Consider the following 20839-nt stretch of genomic DNA (forward strand, 5'->3'; position numbering starts at 1 on the left):
CCACGGACGCGTCGTCAATTACCGGAGAAATACTTAATATTTACTTTGTATTAATATATATTAGAAGTGCTGCTAAATTACATAAAATGCAATTCAAATATCGTTTGTTCGTAACTGACGATCAAATGTTGTTGTTTTATGGAAGAGACATATACGATAAAGTTTGCATAATTTATCGAAAAGTTGATTTGTTCCAGCATAAGTTAATTGTTGAGATTAAAATATTCGATTGAAGCTCGCCTTTCCTTTCGAAAATTTTTTGTGATCAAATTTTTTATGGATGAAAGACCGGAATTGATAAACTAAAAGTGATTAATGTACTAACCTGTCATGGCGCCGCTGGTACTAGGACCTGAATATTGCTCTCTTGTTGTCGACACCGGAGAGGTTATTGTCGTTGTCGCTTTATTCGCGACAGTCGCTGAAGACGATGATTCAGATCCACTTATTCGTAAAGCTAAGGGTGCATCTGTTTCCGTAGGCTTTAAAGTACCTTGACGTTTTGTTATTAAAATTCCTGCGGGTGCATCGATTGTTGTTTTTGCTGTTGATGTTGTTTTTGTTGCCGTTGTTGTTGATTTATCCGTGTTCGTGGCTGTATTCGTAACAGCAGTGATCGGCTCGAAGCATACGTCCAGCAAAGTGCTACCCGCAGATGATTGCAATCCCGCGAGATCTTTTAAATCAATCCAACTAGCTCCCACTTTATCGCTGTCCGTCAATGGCAAACTTAAAACTCTGGTATCACTTTCGTCGACAATATGAAAAGCTTGCGTGGGTTCAATTTTCACAATAATCGGTTGATTCGTTATTATTTGCGATGACTGGTGATGATCTTGTTGCGGTCTATCTTCACTATCGTCAAAATCTTGAGTATCGATTTGAATAGCGCTGCTAGGTATCACAAGTGTTGTTTCAGTTGTCGGCGCGTCAGAGGCCGTCGATGCCGTAGATGATGATGTTGAAGTCAACGTGGATGTAACTATTGTTGAAGTAGCAACCGATGATTTACGAACAACGTCAAATTTTAAAATCGTGCATTTCTCAGTTTGATTAAATTGCTCTTGGGGTCGTGATCGTTGTTGAACTACTAAGCCTGAGACATTCTTAACAAGTGTACACTTTTTCGGTTCGGCTGCAACGAACGAACTAGATGCAGATAATTGGCTGGCGGAGCTAAAACTGCGCACCGTTGTTGCGGACGTTAACGGTATAATCGAAATTGATGGCACTTGCGAACCCCTCGTTGTCGTATTACAAGTTGTTACTTCATTATTAATGGGCATTATTCCGGTGGTGGCGGTGATGGTGGTAGCGGCTACGCTAGTCTCATTGCCTTTTGTCCCTAAATTTATAGAATTTTTTGTTTTTTGTATAAGCAATAAATTGCCCGATTTCTCCGTTTTGTTTGATTTAATATAATGCGATTCCCTCAATTGGATTTCTTTACGAAACTTTGGAGCATACGATACCGTTTCTTGACTGGACGATGAAGATGAGGGTGTTTCGGATTTGTTGTTGAAGGTATGGAATTTCGTTGATTTTATTGGGCTATCGTTAACGGTGACAATGAGATGTTGGAACAACGAAGACCTGGCTGATGATGATGACCGATGATGAAGCTGATTTCCAGCGGCAGACTCCACTTTGCTAACTTTATTTTTTGATTTATTTATTTATTTTTTTTTTTTTGTTTTGTTTCGTTCTATATATACATCTATATATATATATATATATATATATATTCTTTTAGTTAGTCTTTTCAATTGTGCGTTTTCTTTAGAATTATTTTGACTGATAAGTTAACCTCTTATTATTAATGTTACTTAAATTTAAACGACGTTTTAACGAAAATGTATCCGTTTTTAATTATAATATAAAAAAGTGGACGCGGCAAATATAAATATTAGTTCGAATAATCCGTTGCATTTTTATTGCTGCATTTATTGCGTGTGTTTGTGTGTATGCTTGTGTCTACGTTTCTACTTGAATGTGTACTTGCTGTATAAACGACAATTCACAACTTTCGCAATAATAACCACAAAAGAGTTTTAAAATACATTGTCCAAGTTCTCAATACATATTCAGAACTTAATAATAAACATAAAAAATCAGCCTTTTAAGTGCACTTATTAAGGTTATATGATGGAAAAAAAGGAATAAAAACAAAAAAAAGATAAACGCAATTGCACATAGATGACTTTAAGATGCTATTTCACAGCAGCAGATTAAAATAAATGCGTTAAAATAACTGTTTAACTTTTTTTGCGTTTGTTTTTTTTTTTAAGAAATTCTTTATAAAAAAAATCTTCAACCTCGAAACGCGTACGTACTACTTTAAGATTGACTTTTAAACTGTTAATGTGTTCACTTTTATATATAGTTTCCTTTCTTATTTTTTTTATTTATTTTTTTTTTTTTTTGGCTTTTCCTGATTCCCGAATAGCTTATCCGCCCTTTACCTTCTTATAAGGAAATTTTCTTTTCTTTTTTTTTTTGATTTTTGCAACTTTATTATCTTAATGGATAACTATACACATCCTGGCTACATTTTTAGACCACAATAAGCAACGAAATATATTTTTCGAAAGCACGGATGTGAAATTCACGAATGCATCTGCGTGTGCGCAAGTTTTTTGGTTAGAGAAGAATGGTGCACAATATAACTTTAGTTTTAATAATAACGCTACCAAATAATATGTTAAAGTAATTGGAAGAAATTGTTGTTGAATTTTTTTTTTTTTTTTTTTGTTCTTTTTGTTCGTTTTTATTTTTTTAATTCATGAATTGTACGTCAAATAAAAAATTCATTTACAACACCATACTTGCTCTTTATAAGCTTACACTCCTTTTCCCTTCACTTCCTTATGTAAAAAAAAAAAAAAAAGTTGTTCGCAGAAAATACGAATTTTTAAATATAATCGATTTTTTCACAGCTATAACGGCTCTTAATATGCGTTCCTCTCTCTAAATACTCCACACAATTATAAACAAAATAGTGCACTAACTATTGTCTTCACCCAGCAAGGACGCATAGAAATTTCTTCCAGTTTGCAGTGTTCCAGAGCAGAATAAACACCTTAGGTCAGAGAACACACTTTCACAGCCTTTTCACTTTCCATTTCAAGCGTATATACTAAGGTTTTTCATGTTTCCTTTTTTTCTGTTTTTCTTTTTACTTATTTTTTTTTTTTTTAAGGGAACATCCTGCGACTTTCGAATCAAATTTTAAATACCTTTTCGATATTTCACACTCACCACTTAATTTTTTTTTATTTATTCATTCATATAAAGTTAACGTTATGCCCGTGTATGTGAACTACATCTTAGCATCAAAACTGAGAAATTTATTTTGACTTCTATTTATGCCGAAAACAACAAAAAAAAGGAAAGCAAAAAAGAAAGTTGGTCAAATGAATGCCAGGACGAGCAGCAACATTTGAAAAATAGGACTCTTTAGTAGGAAATAGGGTTAGTAGGCATAATGCCAAGTGCATAGACTGGAAATGTGTACACTTTATGTTGCTAACTATTTTCAACCCTTAAACACAGGTGCGGTTCTCTAAAGCATCACATTTAAGTTTCGCAACACATGTAACATTTCATTTATAAAATGTTTGCAGATGAATGCAACTCTGCAACACATATGCGCCAGCATTTCTACCTAAATGTAAGCTTTTTTCATTTTTTTGCTTTTTTTTCCTATAAAAAGACATTAAACTGTTCATAACTATTTAATAATTGCCATTTAAAGGCGTCAACATACGCGACCGTCTATATTCCGCTTATGAAAAATATTATTAATTTTCGTAAATCTTTGAGAAGGCAAAGATGGTTTTATAGTTAAAGTCTACTATATCATGCATGTATATCAAAGCCGTCGTAAAAGTAAAGCTTGTGCAAAGCAAACCGCTAAGAAGATTATATTTGCCTTTCACGAATTTTCATTATATTAATCATCTTAAATCAGTAACATTAAAATTTCATAGTATTTCATTAAATTTATTGGCATATCACCCGCCAAAACAGGTTAGTTTCGCATCCATCTTTCAAACGATCTAGGGATATATTTCCACATATCTTATATATTTTAAGTTAGCTGGTTTGAAAAATCCATCTTTACATATACTGCGAAAGGAGGAGGTATGCTAAATCATCTCGTCTGCGACATTGTACAATACACCTCACAAAGTATACACACTTTGCTGACTAGCACAAGACTCTATGCCAATATACCAATGCCTGTGAAATTTAAGTAAAGAATCTAAATTCGCATATTTCTTGATGATGACCTTAAGTCGAGATTAATCAAGAACAGCCCTGATAGCAAACCCGCCCGCTAGAAACAAAAAACTATCTACAACAAACAGTGAACATTTCCCTAAAGCCTGGCAAAAGTCTAAGACGATTTACCAATGTCTGCCCATTTCTCTATTCGGCCGCATATTGTTGGAACACTCATGATTGAGGTGAAGGCCCTCAATTGAGTTTTAAAAATAAGGTATTATCTGCTTCCAATCGAATTCACAATAAACAATAAATAGTAGATTGCAATAGATTAGTTTGAACCGCGCTAAACATATTTCCAAATGTAGAGAAAAATAACTATCAACTGCTTTCGAAAGGGCCTAAAACAGCCAAAAACTTGTAAAGTACCGACTATCTAAGTCGCAGACCTAAATGTCTGTGCAAATACTTCTTTACAGCAATTAAGATATTATTCTAAAAATTTTCAGCAGTGACAAACATGACACGTCTGTCAATTTTTTAGGTAGATCGATGGACTAAAACCAAAAATAAAGACAAACTTTTTGATCTTTCTATAAAAATTTTTATAACTCTTGCACTTCTGCTTCAAAAGAAAGAAGATATTCCTCTACACCTTCTGAACGAATGCGAAATTTTTTACAAAGCTAAACAAGAAAGCTGTACCCCATGAAGTCTATGAGGCGGGATCGGAAAAGCCATTCCTCCGAAAGAACAACAATTTTTCTCATTGTTGCTATGTCGAAGTTGATTAAGTTCATTGAAGTGTTTGCAATATACCCCCGCAATAAGTTTAATGCAAAATCTTATTGAATATTAATATTGGCGAATAACTTAAGACTAAAGGGATCTTTCGCTTTAGTTTAAAGAATTGAAAAACTCCCCTAAGCGATCGCTAATAGCCCAGCAAGAAATTGTAATCTATTTTTACACTACTTAATATATGAGCGTTAAGTGATTATTCATATTTTCATTCGCTTTTTTCCTTCCGTTCCTTAAGGTTTATCCTTCTTCTTTCGATATTTGACCTTTCGTTACTTCGCTATTTTTCTTTTTCACTATGATCAATCAGAGAATAACTCCTATTCGTGTAATAAAGTTACGGTCAGGAAGATGAGAGGAAAGAGAACAAAATAGGCACAGCCACAATCGTTAAGTGTTACGCCTTCACCGAGTAAGCACTCACTATAGCTACAACTGAAGTAAACTCTATCGCGGTTGAGATTTAAACCAGTGGACACTGACTTATTCGCCGCGATTCTAATTTTACTTCGCTACTCAATCGGGTACAAAAGTAATAGCATTTTAAAAAAATTTGCAATTGGTAAACTACGTATAGGCGATACTCAGCTTGTATGACCTTTGCCTGTTAATAAATTATAGAACTGCCAATGGTAAAATATATTGCTGTCCACTCCCTGCAATTGTATGTCTGTGATAACCGTTTGCAGCGCATTTTTGAAAAAACTTGCATGAATTATATGTCCCTAATGGCTGACCTTAATGGATAGCCGGTGAAATGCCAAAATTGTTATTCCTACGGTTGAATAGAAAAAACCACAAAAAAAAGCATATCCATAACACAACATATATGCCTTAAAAAGCTTGAAGCGAAGGTGTCTGAACCAATTAATTGCGAATGAACATTACACGTGCTATAGATTGCGTATAACTTTTTCTTTCTTCCTTTCTTCCGTTTTAATTATTTATTATTTCTTAAAAATAATTTTTCCTTATAGTTAGTTATTCACTAGTTTCTCTTAAAAATTTTATTTACATATACATATATATATACATATATATATAAAGACAGTCAAATGCCTAATATTTTCTTTTTTCGTCGCATCGTCGTCGCGCAACAGTTCGCGATACTTGGCTGCAAACCAGTTTCTAAGAATAAAAGTCCCGTAATATAAAAAAAACCTGTTTTATTAATATATTTTGCTTATCTATAAAGTACTGTTGTGCTGATTCTTAGTTGCGCAACAGTGTTGCAACAACAAGAATATTTATGCTGTAGACAATATGTGTTTATATGTTACACACAATATGACCCGTAGATAAGTTAAATAGAAGTTAACAACAAGTTATCTAAAAAAAAAAAAAAATGTGCTAACATTTCGTAATCATTTGTAAACAAATTGAATTTGAATTTCTTTCATATCTTTATTGACCTTGTTAAAGGTCTAAACTAACAAAAAAAAAAAAAAAAAAAAAAAAAAATATTATCGTCCGAACAGGAGATAAAAAGGGGTAGTTCATTCGTGGCCATAATCATTTAGTTATTCGTCCATCCACGCACGCGACTTCGTTTCACTTCATCTTCACCCTCGACACTTTCTCGTAGAAGAAACATAACTGAATATATGCGGATGTTTTTGCTATTAACAGTAAAACTATTTACTTGATATTGTAATTATGATGCTAAGGTGACCAAAGGTAGTCCTTTACGCTGCATAGTACGCCTTCCCAGGTGTCCCCCATACTACTCTTTTCGCTATTTTCTAATTCTTACTTTCAAATGAGCAAAGTTTGGAATCAACGCAGTTCATAACCGAAAAAGAAAACACTAACAAAAACCCAACATTCATTTTGACAAAAATATTAAAATATTAAAAATTGCATATTATCTTTATGTGAAGGCAATATTTTTCATGGAAGCTCTCATGTTGAAGGTTGCTGAAAACGTCAACTAACATGGTCCAAATTTAGAAAACTCAATTGTCAAATATTTTAGTAACTTCCACTTGCTCCCATCCTAATATATATACGAGCAAGAGAAAATTATATGAGCAAGAACAAGAATTGTAAAATATATGAGCAAGAGGAATAATTGTGAATTATGAGCAAGAGGAAGAATTGTAAAATATATGAGCAAGAGAAAATTATATGAGCAAGAACAAGAATTGTAAAATATATGAGCAAGAAGAATAATTGTAAACTACATGTTAGACTTTGTCGCCACGGAATTGCTTGCTTTTCGTGAGAACCCCTTCATTTGGTTGGCCTTAAGTAGAAGACATCTTCGATCCAAATTTTATATCAAATTACTCTTACAAACCAATTTTCATCATAAAACATCAAAAATTTCGCACTTTTCCCATATGAGGACTTCTATTTTATTAAGACCTGATAAGTAATGAGGTTAGATCTAAAAAAAATAGATTTATGTGGTCCAAGCGCGCGGTATTTATATCATATTATCATTATGCATGAAATTTTATCAAAAAATATTGAAAATTAGACCTAATTGTTACGATATGAGAGTTCGGTTTCGGTATAGCAGAGGGTTAAAGTCCCCCCTTATCGTAATTTTTCACCAAAATCTAGAATACCGACATACTATTACTTAATGATTTCTGTCGCGAAATTCTGAAAATTGTCTTGTCAAAACAAAGCGTTATGTGGGTAATGATCGACGAATTGGTTTAATCCGAAACATTTTCAGTAGCGTCAGTGCAGCAAATTTCAACAAAATATCTTAAAACATTGTACCCTGCAGGTTGGACGTAAACTTATTACAAGATAGGTTTATCTGAAAACCTTCGGCGTTTTGCATACTTCCGCGCAAGCTTAATATACTCCACACCAAAAGTCGCGTAGCTTATAAAATATGGGCACCTAAACAAACATTTATAGTTCGAAAATAAAGACAAAAAGGAAAAATCAAGAAATGGTTTGATTAAGCCCAACGAAAAAAATCCTGAAAACTATTTTTTACCTTCGGCTATTAGCGTGGGAGTAGAAGGTTATTTCAAAATCCTCCCTAATGATTTACTTCGTTATATTCTATACCGTTTACAGTTGAAGCCTATTAAGTTGGTTCGGATGCCTGCAATGTCCGGAGGAGCTTAAGATACCCTCTAGAGAGAAGTGAAATGAATTCATAGGCTAAAGTTTTAAAGCCCTAGAGTCTGGAGTTATCCGCTTTACTGAAAAACTCTCGAGACCCTTAGCCCACTTGGCAGTCCCGGCGGTCATACTCAAACTAAAGCAAGCAATTTTCATACATATAATGATGGAATTCAGTGCACTGGTATGTTTTGGTCAATATATATGATTGGAATGGATTGGTTGGGAACATTTTCCCACTTCGCCACATTAGAAATAAATCGCTAACCCAAAAACTGTTTCTTTATGACAAAACTTTCTATTTTTAATACGAAAGTTATTATCTTTGCATACTAGGTAAGCCAGTTGGAAATTTTGGGTGGGATAGAAGCGACTTTTGAATATCTTCCCATAAAAATGTTCTCATAAAAAATTTCTGGTCAAAGGTTTTCTAAAATAGTGATACGTTTGAACCATATAAAACTATTTTTCGAATCTCTTCCCATATAATTATTTACATGAAGAGTAATCCTTTATATGGCAACTAAATGTAATTTTTGGTATTTCATGTCGAAATAAGTTTTTTAACGTCTTTTCACATTTTTATTTCTTATCAGAGAGGAGATCTGACGAAAAATAAAGAGAAAAGCAGTATATGGCTCAAAGGACATAAACCCACTCATTTGAGGAAAATGTAAACAAAATCGTTGTAATAAAGAAGGTATGCGATGTTGATCCCCCTTCATATTAAATTTGACATATTTATTTGCTGTGGACCAAAAATAGGGACACCCACTAGTGTGGTTAAATCGATGTAGAAAACTTTGTCTAACACATACTTTGTACGACTTCTGATGCATAATATAATGAATTTTTTTTTGATTTAAGCTCACCCTATGAAATATTTGTCTTCTTCGTTAATGTGGAGGTTTGGGATTGGCACTAGGCGGTTATTTTCGAGATTTTGGCAGCTTCGTTAAACACTATCCATCATTCTTTTATACCATTCTTCCCAGGCTAACTTGCAACAAGCTGCTTCCCGAGAAATCAGTTATTTATTTGTTTATATTTACTTCAACTTGCTTGGCAATTATAGAATTTAAAGATAAAAACTTATGAGACCTTCATAGCACTTAAAGAGCCAAGCAAAATACTATTTGATTCAAGTCAAGAAATGTAGCGATTATGATGTGTTGAGACAACTTATATAAACAGATACGAATATAATTCAAACGATATAAGAATCTTATAAAAATCTTATACTAAACTGTTAGAGCAGAGCTTCCCAACCACTTGGCAATCGGTGCTAGACATAGGCAGTTCGAATCCAAATTTAAGACATTAAAAACTATGTTGCCTAAAAACGCTGGCGAGTCAATAACACCATTAATTAGCTTAACTAGGAAGGAGATACCGACCTAAACTTTCGCTTCTCGTCTGAGGGAAGGGCCAATAGTAGCAACCTACTTTCATACGATGGCAAAGAGCCTATCGGGTCCCATCCCAAATTGCCCAACGCAAACAGCAGGAATTGCTTCGGAATTGCTTCGGAATTGATTCTATTGCACGAGCACAAATCCTATAGAAAGAGACCAAACAACAGAGGCATATTCGAGCACTGACCTCAATAATGCCCTATGTTTTATATGTTTGTAACATAAGGATTATCAAATTCCTTGGATCACCTTTCGATAAAGCCAAGAGCAATTCTCGCGTTGTTTACGGCAAATACTGCCCTCAAGATGAAGATTAGAGTAATTTTTCAATTTTTGCGAATCTATAAAGTATTTCGTACATAATGTACTCCTTCTTGCACTAGAGAGAGCTTCTTACACTTTTTTAAGTCGAGTTCCATAAAGTTAAATGAGCAAATCGTAGGCCGCAAGCGTGCGTTCTCATATTGCAAGAAGAGAACACTTGAACACCCCCTTAGCATACATTAGTATATAATTGGACTTGCTCACCGATGGCAAATTGTTTATGTAATGGATAAACAGAAAGCGTGCGAAGTGACTGCCCCGCGGGACCGCTGAGGCCATGCGAAAACCGTCAGAGGTGACTGAATTAAATCGAACTCTGAAGGATCTATTTTGGAAGTGGGAGAAATTGAAATTTGAACTCACACTATTGCGAAAGTTGCACACTATTGCAACAAAGCCGATTTACTGAAGGTGAACTAACAGCTTAATGCTTCAAGCATATGCCCTTGAGATGCTAAAGTTATTAAGAAAAATTCCCTTCGCAAAAAAATAATAAAATCCGATTCTTAACTTATTACTCAAAGAAATGCTTAAGTGAGTGAAACATTCCTTTTTTCTCGTTATATTTAAAATTCTGCCCAGATACTAATGAATAACAAAAGATCTTCCATACCAGGCCGATATTAGTTTTAAAGAGAAGACCTTTCTTTCAAGACCTTTCTTTGATAAATTCCGGGTAATACAGCAATTTGTTTCACACTCGCACCCATATTAAACATATAAATATAAATATTAAGTGAAAGCTAAAATTTGAGCTGACACTTGAAAAAAAAAAGCAATTCATCGCGAGATCAACAAAAGACAAGAAATACTCCCTCAAAAAATTCGCGTAAAGACATGTCCTATATAACTAAAATACACTGTTGTACTGCAACAGTATCTCTCTGTTATGTACATAGAAATTTAGACTTGTTATCTCTTATTATTGTTGTTGTTGCTACATAAACAATGATTTGCTTGTCTAATTTTAAATATTGACAATTTCGTTCATTAAAATTGATATCATTCTAAAAATTCAATTCAATTCCAATGGTTGCAAATATGTAAATAAATTAATAAAAGTATAGAAATAAAAAAAAAAAAATTTACAAAAACATGATTATTCTCTAGACCGCAGACATATAAAGTTTGTCCGGGACTTGAAATAGATCCGCGTTTTTATTGCACCGATCGACTTTATTATTATTTTTTAATCCAATCATTTCTGAAATCATTATAAAGTCCCCTATTTAAGCCTATCTATGTACTCATCTGTCTGTCCATACGTCTGTTTGTTCGTCTGATCTCTGCCCAATTATATATAAGCAAACTAAAAATGCAAAGCGGCTGATAATGTCAACATTTGTTGGGAGCATATGTACCAACATAACAAAAAAAAATATATTCGAAAATCGAACACACACAGCCGACGGAGTTTGAAAAGTCAACTTTTTTTTTAAACCACCTCGTAAACTTTCTTTCACTTTAGATGTTAGTTCATACCATTTCTACTTAAAATTGATTTCATGTAAACGACTGCCTCAAAACTTCTGTAAAATCTCAATTCTGGAATACCAATTTTCGTTACTTTTCCACATAAATCAGCCGTTCTTTCACTATTTGCTTTACTTATTTTCATGATTTATTCTAGTAAGCCAATGCTCAAAACATAAGCCCACAGGAAAAAGTTCAATAAAGTGATATCGCATGGTCTTTGTTGTAAGTTCACTGGAATTTTCTCTTGATATTTTATGGCATTTTGTGCCATTTTGTTAAAGTCGCATACCGTCCAAGTCAAATTTATCTACTTCGTCCTACAAGAAATCAATTATCGTGTTTTCATAGCGTTCTTCATTGAGGGCAACTGCAATGCCGCGTTCATCTCAAAAAGAAATGTGTTTCATTTACCTTTATCTTAGGTATCACAAGGTTGTAAACCTATTTGCAGATAGAAAGCTAGGGCAACCAGGGCTTACGTGACTTCTCATTTGCCATCGAACTGTTCTCTTTCTTACGAATTTTTATTAAGTTACAATACTGTGTAAAGTCACTAATTAACTTCGATGAAATAAATAAAAGTGGAATTAAAATAAGATAACAAAATTTTCACTTTTTGAACCAAGTCAATGGATGGTCTTCCATTGAAAGTATGCCTCAAAATAAAAATAATGTTTAATATTTGGTGCTTTATCATCGAAATAAAAAAAAAATTATATTAAACAATGCGGTGTATGGTATTCCATGGCGGACCCAGGCTGACAGTAACGTTTTCACATGATTATTATAAAATAATTGTGAGCCATATAATTAGGAACTGGCAATTTCTCTGATCAGAATTTTCGCATTATGTGTGTAACGTTTACGTCGGAAGTATTTTTCGCAAACTTTCCGGCTGGGACTTCAAGCTCTAAGTTACGCCTCGTTACCGCCAAGCCAAGCACTATTTAATTATAAATCAGGTATAACCTGAACAGCATTCAATCAATCAATTAACCAGTCAACGGTTTGTAAAAAGTACGGTGTCGGTCATAGACGTCTGATGATCTGTTAATTGATTTCCAATAATACTAAGACGAAGAGTAACAATAATCTTAAGAACCTCCTTTCTCTAAGACATTAGATGCGAAAGAGAAAAACTGTTAGTAGTGCGTTAACCTCGTTACCCCTCTTCTCACAACTAATTTCACTTGTGAAGAAGCTGCAAATTGAACTATTATTTAGTATATTCACTACTACCTTAACACATTACCTGCCATATGCATATATTTGTGCATTCCGTTAAACTTCGCAAAACTTCCATGTACACACGTTCGTCGTTCTCCACGCAATGCTCGTGTGCATACGGTTGTGTGTGCCACTAACTATTCAACTGTTCACGTCAAAAAAATGAGATCTTCACTCCCACTCAAAATTTGTCGTTAGATGATGGAATGATTCCATAGCGCGGTCGACTAAAATTCAGAGTATATAACGCCGTGAAATTATTTATACATGGAATGCTAAATAGAATGGCATGAGAATCTAAGACGGTTTATTCGGAAGAAGGCTGTATACTATAACCGATGTATTGGCGCCATAGCGCAATAAGCGATATAATGCTTATGGTAACAACTTTCATAACAGTGTAGATACTGTAGCAAAATATGAAAATCAAAACCTGAGATACCGTCAAAAAAGACCGCAGACTACCTGTCATTCAACAAAAAATAATACTGAATACAAGTACCGCTGGTAATGTGTTAAAGAACTACAGCCCAATAATATTTTTCGCTCTTTAGGAATTCATTGCGATAACTTCGCGAGCAGCAAATCGAGACTCCCAGGATTTAATCTTACATCCAATTCGACGAACGTTGACCATAACAAAAATTTATTCGCTTGCCGCTTAATTGTGGTAGTAAGAAGCCTTCAGCCCTTTCGGATAAGTACAAAATTCGACCTTACCCTAAATCGAGATAACATACACATATACAGAAACATAAGTGAACAGAACACTTGGTTAAAAAGAGTGATTGAGTGATGAGAAAAGTTTCGGGTTGTTCACGGAAGAATTCTATACGAACGCAAAGTGCTGCTGACATTTAAAAGCACTTTCTTAACTGGGCGACTCATAACCGACCATGCATACCCTTACAAACTGTCAAAAGTTAACCCTCAGAGCCTTTTCTCACAATTAGTTTTTTCGCCCTTTTTGCGCACACATTAACGACATCAATGAAATGCTCTATATCAAGCGGGAAATATGAAAGTAAACCAAGAGCAAGTCAAAATAAGTTTAATTAAAATTTCTCTTACCTCTTATGGTACTTGGCATTATACTCTCCCGCATTTATTAACTTTTTTTTTTTGTTTTTTTTTTTTTTTTTTTTTGTTTCAAACAACAATTTTATGAAGTCTTCTTTAATCGGTGATAATTTATATGAATCATTATCCTTTTTAATCACTATTATAAGTTTTTACTATGTTCATTGTTATTGCAAGACGTCTATCGTGAATGCCAAAAGAGAAATAAAAAAATGAATAAAAATGAAAAATATTTAAACAGAAACAAAATTTATAAACAATGTTGACATTATATATAATAGCAGGTCCGAATGCCTACATATCCGTATATGTATATATATATGTATATATTACGTATTAGTATTAAGAAGAAAAAGAAGAACTACGTAACATAATGATACAACGGAACAGGAATGACCTAATCGGATGAACAAGCGATTACACACTGAAAACACCTTTCAATTGAAAAACTCGTGAAAGAAAACTTGCCTTTTTCGAGGATGTTTGAAGTGAAGTTAACCAGTCAGCATCTTAATCTTAACGATTGCATCTCACTCATGCACAGCTCCGCTTGCAAACGCTCATTTATTCACAAATATGATGGCGGTAAAAAGAATTACTTCTTTATAACCGATTTCATTATTAATACATTTCTTTATTAAAACGTTTAAGTACTAACAACCAAATAACACGTTTAACATCAATTAAACTATGCTTAATGTATAAAATAGATATATATATTTACATAACTATATATATATATATATATTATCCAAAATATATATATACATATATATATATATATGTATATGTAGACATAATACAAGCAGCCATAAATGTAAAAATAAATTTTATTGGTAAGACGAAGGCTTTGCTTTAGAACGTTTTCTTATTTAACATAAACTTAAAATTGCTTGCGTCGGTGTTAGGCGGCAAAAGTAATTTTCCAACTCAAGAAAACAAGTTCGGAAGTACCGCTATTCGACTGACTTAACGTATAAATAAAAAAATTCATATGCCTTCGCATACATATACACATATATTATTATATACATACATATATATATATATATATCATACGTACAGGCACATACTTATGCTTAACAACCCATATTTGAGCGATCATTCGTCTTCTTATTCGTGTGAAGCATACGATCAACGTAACACAAATTCGGGGTCATCGAACGTTCTTTCATCAGTCTGATTAAGAATACTGGAATCAAAACAAGAATGCAAAATTAACAGAAAGAGGAATAAACAAAAGCATACATATGTACACTACACACAGAGCAGCATAGCTTCAATAAACGAAGCAAGCACCACTCGTAATATAATACTTGTTTTCCAAACACCGGCGAGATACTTAAGATACTTAAGAATTGCTATCGTAAGAGAATGAGAAAAGAAATTGGGGAGTATGTAAAATTTCTTCTCTAAGAGAAGTGTTTGTTGCACACTATTGTCGATCGAAGAGTTGAAAATGACGCAACAATATATACGGGAAAAGTTTTTTATTATTTCTTTTCTTTTATTTGTGTGTTTACATACACATATATATATCAGTATACATCACAATATATATATGTATATATATGTATATGAGTCAGTCAGAAAACAAAGCAAGAAAGCTGTTTATCAGGTATTGCAAGTAAATGGCCCGTGGCTAATATATCTCAGTTAAGAAATTTGAAAGCGTAGCAAATATCTTAAGCCTAATATTGATAAAATGATTTGGAAGATTTTCAAGAAGAGAAGCAACTTAATATGTGATCATACCAAAGCAATACTACTTCGCAAATCTACCGCAATGTATTCTTTCTAGAACGGCGACGCAGTCAGTAGAAGTGCGAACAATAGAATTCTCACACCACCTGTTGAAGGGTTTCGGATACACCCACCTTTTATTACATCGATCAATTCAGAAATCGATTTCCTAAATTGATTTAACCATGTCCTCTGTCAACTTGAGTATTTAGTGTTGAGTGCAAACTTGTGTTTAATCGATACTTTCCGAATTTCGATACATGTTCATGAAATGTGGTTACATGTTTTAGTGTAAATAAGAGCGCGGAAGAAAAAGGATTCTATCGGATTATTCTTACGACTTCCGCACATATAATCAGTTAACAGTGTGTAGCGAATGAAAAATTGGTTTTTTGCTCATTACTCATAAAATATAGCAAGCAAATGCACAAAAATTTAAACGTATATTCTGAGGGCGATTTTTGCAAAGTAATGGAAAAAATTGGCCACGCCTACCCAATATTATAGTGTATCAAAATTTAATTATTTTTCAGTGCGTTTATAACGCACAGCAACAAGCTTCAAAAACCCCATAATATATACAAATTCTTGGCCAGTTTCTTCTTCATGAATCTTGAATTCACCTAAACATGTCCGCTTCCTCGCCTGTATATCTGTCTGTTTGCGCAAGTTTGCAGTATGTATTCTAAAGATTCTCCCGTTAATGAATATGAAGATATCGTCTACAAACTTGCAAAGTGTTTGGAATTGACCTTAACTTTTCAAGGGACACACCTACAACGCCCACATGGCTCTACGACAAAAAATTTTATTTTGAAAATAGAAGAAGTCAACTGCGCCCATTCCGTGTTATAGAGCATGAGAATTTTGTTCTTTCATTTCTTTCATCTCTTTTTGGGCTAAACGTGGAAGCGATGGATGGATATATAAGATTCGGTAATCATTACTGATGATTCACTGATGACCAGCGTCGCATATTGGATAGTAACGGAAATGTAGATCATGCTTTCTTCTCTCGCCCTCGGTTGGAAACCGAAACCAGGAAATAAGAAAGAGTTTGCTGGCCTATACCATCCAATCGCTTGCTCAAACGGCAAGCGATAAAAACTACGCCGAGACATTTTCAAGAGAATCAAACAAAGGATGAGTACGTTCACGATTGAATGGCGTAGTTAGTACCGTTGGGAAACTTTGTTGTTCCTATACCCAAGTTGAGGAGAAGTCTCGTTGAACATATTACGAAAATCTTGATACTGCACAAATGATCTCGATAACATACAGACAAGACCTGTCAGTAGCATTTGTTCTCCGGGAAATAATATGCCGGAGCCATTCAACGAGTCTTTCGAATCCCATTCATGATATGGCGTATACCCGGAATATATCGATATTAGAGACCAACTGCTCATTTCTCCTAAACTTTGCAAATCCAATTAATTCACCCATCAACCACTGGACTTTCGTACCAAAGCCTAAACTCTAAACCCTTTTTACTGTAAGTGTTACAACTTAGTATTAGAAGTGTTGCGCATAAGCTCGCAGAGAAAGTAAAGTAGTATGGGAATTAAAAACGTTAATTATTCGAAATAACTCGTTGCCATCTGCTGAGGTTATGCCTGATCTCTTACATCAACAATTGCAGAAGAGGAAAAAAGTGACAAGAAATAAAGCGCCTGGAAGTCCTGATCATTTCGAAAGTATTGAAATTTGAAAACCTTCGCTCCTAATTTTTTGCAGAAATTAAGATAGCAAGAAACAAAACAAAAAAGAGCCATTAAAATAAGTATTAAACCTGAAACAACCAAACATATCAAACATTTCAGCTACAACACAAGAACTGAAAGATTGCGTAATGGCTTTTAGACACAAAATCCTACTCTATTTTTTGATATACCCTAAGGGCTGCCGAAAGCTTTTAGAAAACCCTGAACTTAGCGCTACGATCAGGATGCGTCACCACATTTTTATTAATTCTCATCATTTTTTTATAACGCACTTTCTGTATTGTAATTTTCTTCCTTTATCTTATAGTGCACCTAATATTTTCCTTTTTGCTTTATTTATAGCATAAAGCAAGATTCTGTTTTTTACTTACGTTTCTATTTCCTACTTCTGTTTGGTTTTTCTCATTAGTTTGCTATTCTCTCGATATTATCCAATTACTACGAAGGCCCAAACAAAGAACTCCGCATTCACATTAGTTCTTTTTTACACTACCCAGCGAATCTTCGGGTGTTAATTTTCTGAAAAACACAAGAAGAATATCATTCAATTATCAATAACCTTAGGTTAGACGGGAACCAAAAATGAATATGGACAACTTTTTAGGAAAGACAAAAATGGCAGTTACACAGTCAGGCGGGCGATCTTCACGCAAGTAAATTTTTAGTGCTCTCAGTATATATTTAAATTAAATAGAATAGCGTCTTCTTAATAAGTACTCAAAATAACAAATACCTAGCTCCGTACGGAAAGTACAAGTGATATCACTATACCGCACACTACTTGCGGTGCTAGGGTATATTAAGCTATATATAATGAAATATTTTCCCTGCAGAAGGAAATTTTTCATACTAATTCAGAAAGTTGGAATACTATTACTCGACGACTTTCTTCGAAAAATTTTAAAATTCACAGTTTTCTTCCATATAACGACTTTTCAAGTCGGAAAAGTGATCTGATTCGAACCATTTTCAATAGCGTTCATTCTTAACGCAAAAAAATTCATCAAAATAACTCAAAAATTGCGATCTGCAGGTTGAACACAAGAAGGATGAACGGACTGGTGGGCAGACAGATAGACAGGCTGCAGAAACACTTTGTGATTCGATCGGTAGAATAAAAGATGAACCTATCTCAAGTCATCTCAAATTATCTGCACAAACTTGATATATCCACAATTGGAGGAGGAAATCACAACTTTTTTTGCTTGTGATACCCTTCAAAACGTTAACGATTTGAAAACAGAACAGAAATTTAAGGTTAAATGTCCAGAGTATTTTATATGCACGCATATATAACACATATGCAAATATGTTTGTGTATTTTCAACACATGTAAGTAGAATGAAAATATACTTACTTTCGTAACGATTTCAAATTGTATTTACTCTCAATCTCCACCTTACTTGATTCTCATTGGCTATTTTTACCACTTAAACAAGAGCCTAAGACCATACGGTAATAGGTTTGTTCGTTGTTCGTTCTTTGTTTGCAAAGGACATTTTCACCCTTATATTATACGATGCATAACATTTTTATGCGAAAACCTTACCCAATAAAAACCTACTAAATAAACATAAATCGACACACACAAACACAACGCTATATATATGTTCATATGTAAGAGCTTGAAATATTTAGACTAAAAAAAGGGTATAAATAACGTGGAAGAACTCGCAAATTGAAGTAATAAGTTTGTAATTTTTTTGAGTTAAACAACTATTGCGGTAGTGCTTTACAAAACTTTTTGCTTGCAAGCGAGAATCAATCCGTAATCGCAACAAGTAGAAAAAGTACACTCATCTTGTAATTGCTGTGTTACTATATAAAAAAAAAATGAAACCCTTTGGATACAGCTCACGTTGGTTACGGAAAATATCTGATAAGTAATCAGATATAAAACTTTGTTGAAGATTTGCGTGAAATTCTTTGTTGACGTCATAGATAGTTTTGAAAGCTTTTAGTAAAAAAAATATTTTACTTTCGTGTAAATAAATTCGATCTATTTTTGGGCTCGACCTGTGAAAACCAAATAAATGATTAAAAATATATAATTTCTGTAATCCTCGACAGTGTATGTGCATTTTATGTAAAAAATGTTAATTTTTCTGTACCATATATATATTGGGAGTGCAAACAAGTTTCCGTTGACTTACGTTACCTTTTATTCGAAATAATGTCCATCACTAGCCAATTACTTCTTCCAATCTTTCTGTTAGCATTCGGATACCACATAAGAAGAACTCTTCATCTGAATCGACCCATTTTTTGGTATCTTCTTATGACGTAAGGACGTGCTCAGACAAATCATATGCTGTCTATCGGAGCGAGTAATAATTGGAAGGGCCAATGTTGACGGCGGGTGGAGCAGGCTAGAATTGCAAACGTTCCCTGAACGAATTTTGCTGTTTGGGTTCAGATTTCTTCATACTGCAAACTCGTGACATATTGACTTTTGGCTTGCCACACCCATTTTTTGTCCTAGTTCGTTCAATTATTGTTGTTAGCACTTTTTTGGTGATCGTTTTAGTTGGTTGGAACAAATCACAGTACATCGTGCGCTGCCGATCCAACCAAAGGGGGCGCCCGTGAAAATTCAGCTTTATCATCGATATCAATTGTTCTCCCACTCGGCCACCTGCTTATTTGACTTAGCAGCACCATTTATCAATTTAAGCTGGGAAAGTAAACTGTCGCACAAATGACTCTTGCTCGGTATAAAATTTGACATTTTCAAAGGAAATATAGATGTTACGCTGATATGGAGTCACGGAAACCTCAAAGTTATGTTGACAATTTCAACAAAACCTTCTTTTTTCTAAATATTTTTATATTTTCAAGTTCAGAGATCTTATCTGGGCATTTAATCTGTGTAAGAGTCTATCCTAAGATAGCCAAAGGCTCGTGTGATTATGAAGTAATCAGCGAGGACCGAATCTGGCATACCCACCGCTATGCTTTTCGCATTCTACCATCTAAATTCTTTTATTTAATACACATATGTCGGGTATTGCTAACAAAAATTTATCGCTTTGTATACCATATTCATTTTAAAATTAATTAAATTAATTTAGTCATATCTTCGTTTGAGGAGGGTAGAAAAGAGTTTTAAACATTCTTTCTTGTTTGCCGTATAATAAAAAGGCATGAAACATCAAAAAAGTGAAAAAAAAAATAATATGTTATTACTCGTAATTTTGCATGGGCATGGCCGAATGGTTCTATTGGTGTGGGCTTAAAGAGTAGATTGTTTCATAGCATATATTTCAGCCTTCTACCTCGAGCAATTTCCGACTAACGAGAGAAAATCTAAAAATTTTTGTGAAAAGAAATGCGGTGCATTCAGTTTACGTTCCACCGCTCGTTCCTGCTCCCACGAATTTAGATCATCCTGCGTGCAGAAGCTTACAATGTTTCTACCAAACTTTAAGTCGCTAACTTCAATTTTGTGACCGGGAGAGTGCCAAAAACGCACACAATACACGGGCACAGACACAGAGACGGACAGACAGGGCTTAATCAATTCAGAATTTCACGTTGCTCAAGATTACATATATTTTACTGATCGCCTGAATTTTCCTTTCAGGTATTACATATATTGTGAAACAAAAATAAATAAATAAAATGAATATACCCTCTTACTACAGTGGTGGGTATAAAAACAAAATGCAGTGTATAAAAAACTAAAGAAAAAATTGACATTTGACACATGTATTCTCAGTTCAATATCGATCG

General features: G+C 34.0%; 2 protein-coding genes across 2 annotated transcripts in view; one reads left to right on the forward strand and one right to left on the reverse strand.

Moving 5' to 3' along the window:
- The window catches only part of LOC119640899 (probable nuclear hormone receptor HR3), a 41435-nt gene extending 39736 nt beyond the window's left edge, over positions 1-1699 (reverse strand). The window contains exon 1 of the mRNA XM_038039202.1: positions 326-1699. Coding sequence (XP_037895130.1) covers positions 326-1286 — 961 coding nt within the window. The 5' untranslated portion in view covers positions 1287-1699. The remainder of the gene's footprint in view (positions 1-325) is intronic.
- Positions 1-20839, forward strand: part of LOC119640898 (histidine decarboxylase) — a 58505-nt gene that overhangs the window by 23340 nt on the left and 14326 nt on the right. The window lies entirely within an intron of this gene.

Source organism: Glossina fuscipes, unplaced genomic scaffold (assembly GCF_014805625.2).
Source record: "Glossina fuscipes isolate IAEA_lab_2018 unplaced genomic scaffold, Yale_Gfus_2 133, whole genome shotgun sequence".
Taxonomy (NCBI): Eukaryota; Metazoa; Arthropoda; class Insecta; order Diptera; family Glossinidae; genus Glossina; species Glossina fuscipes.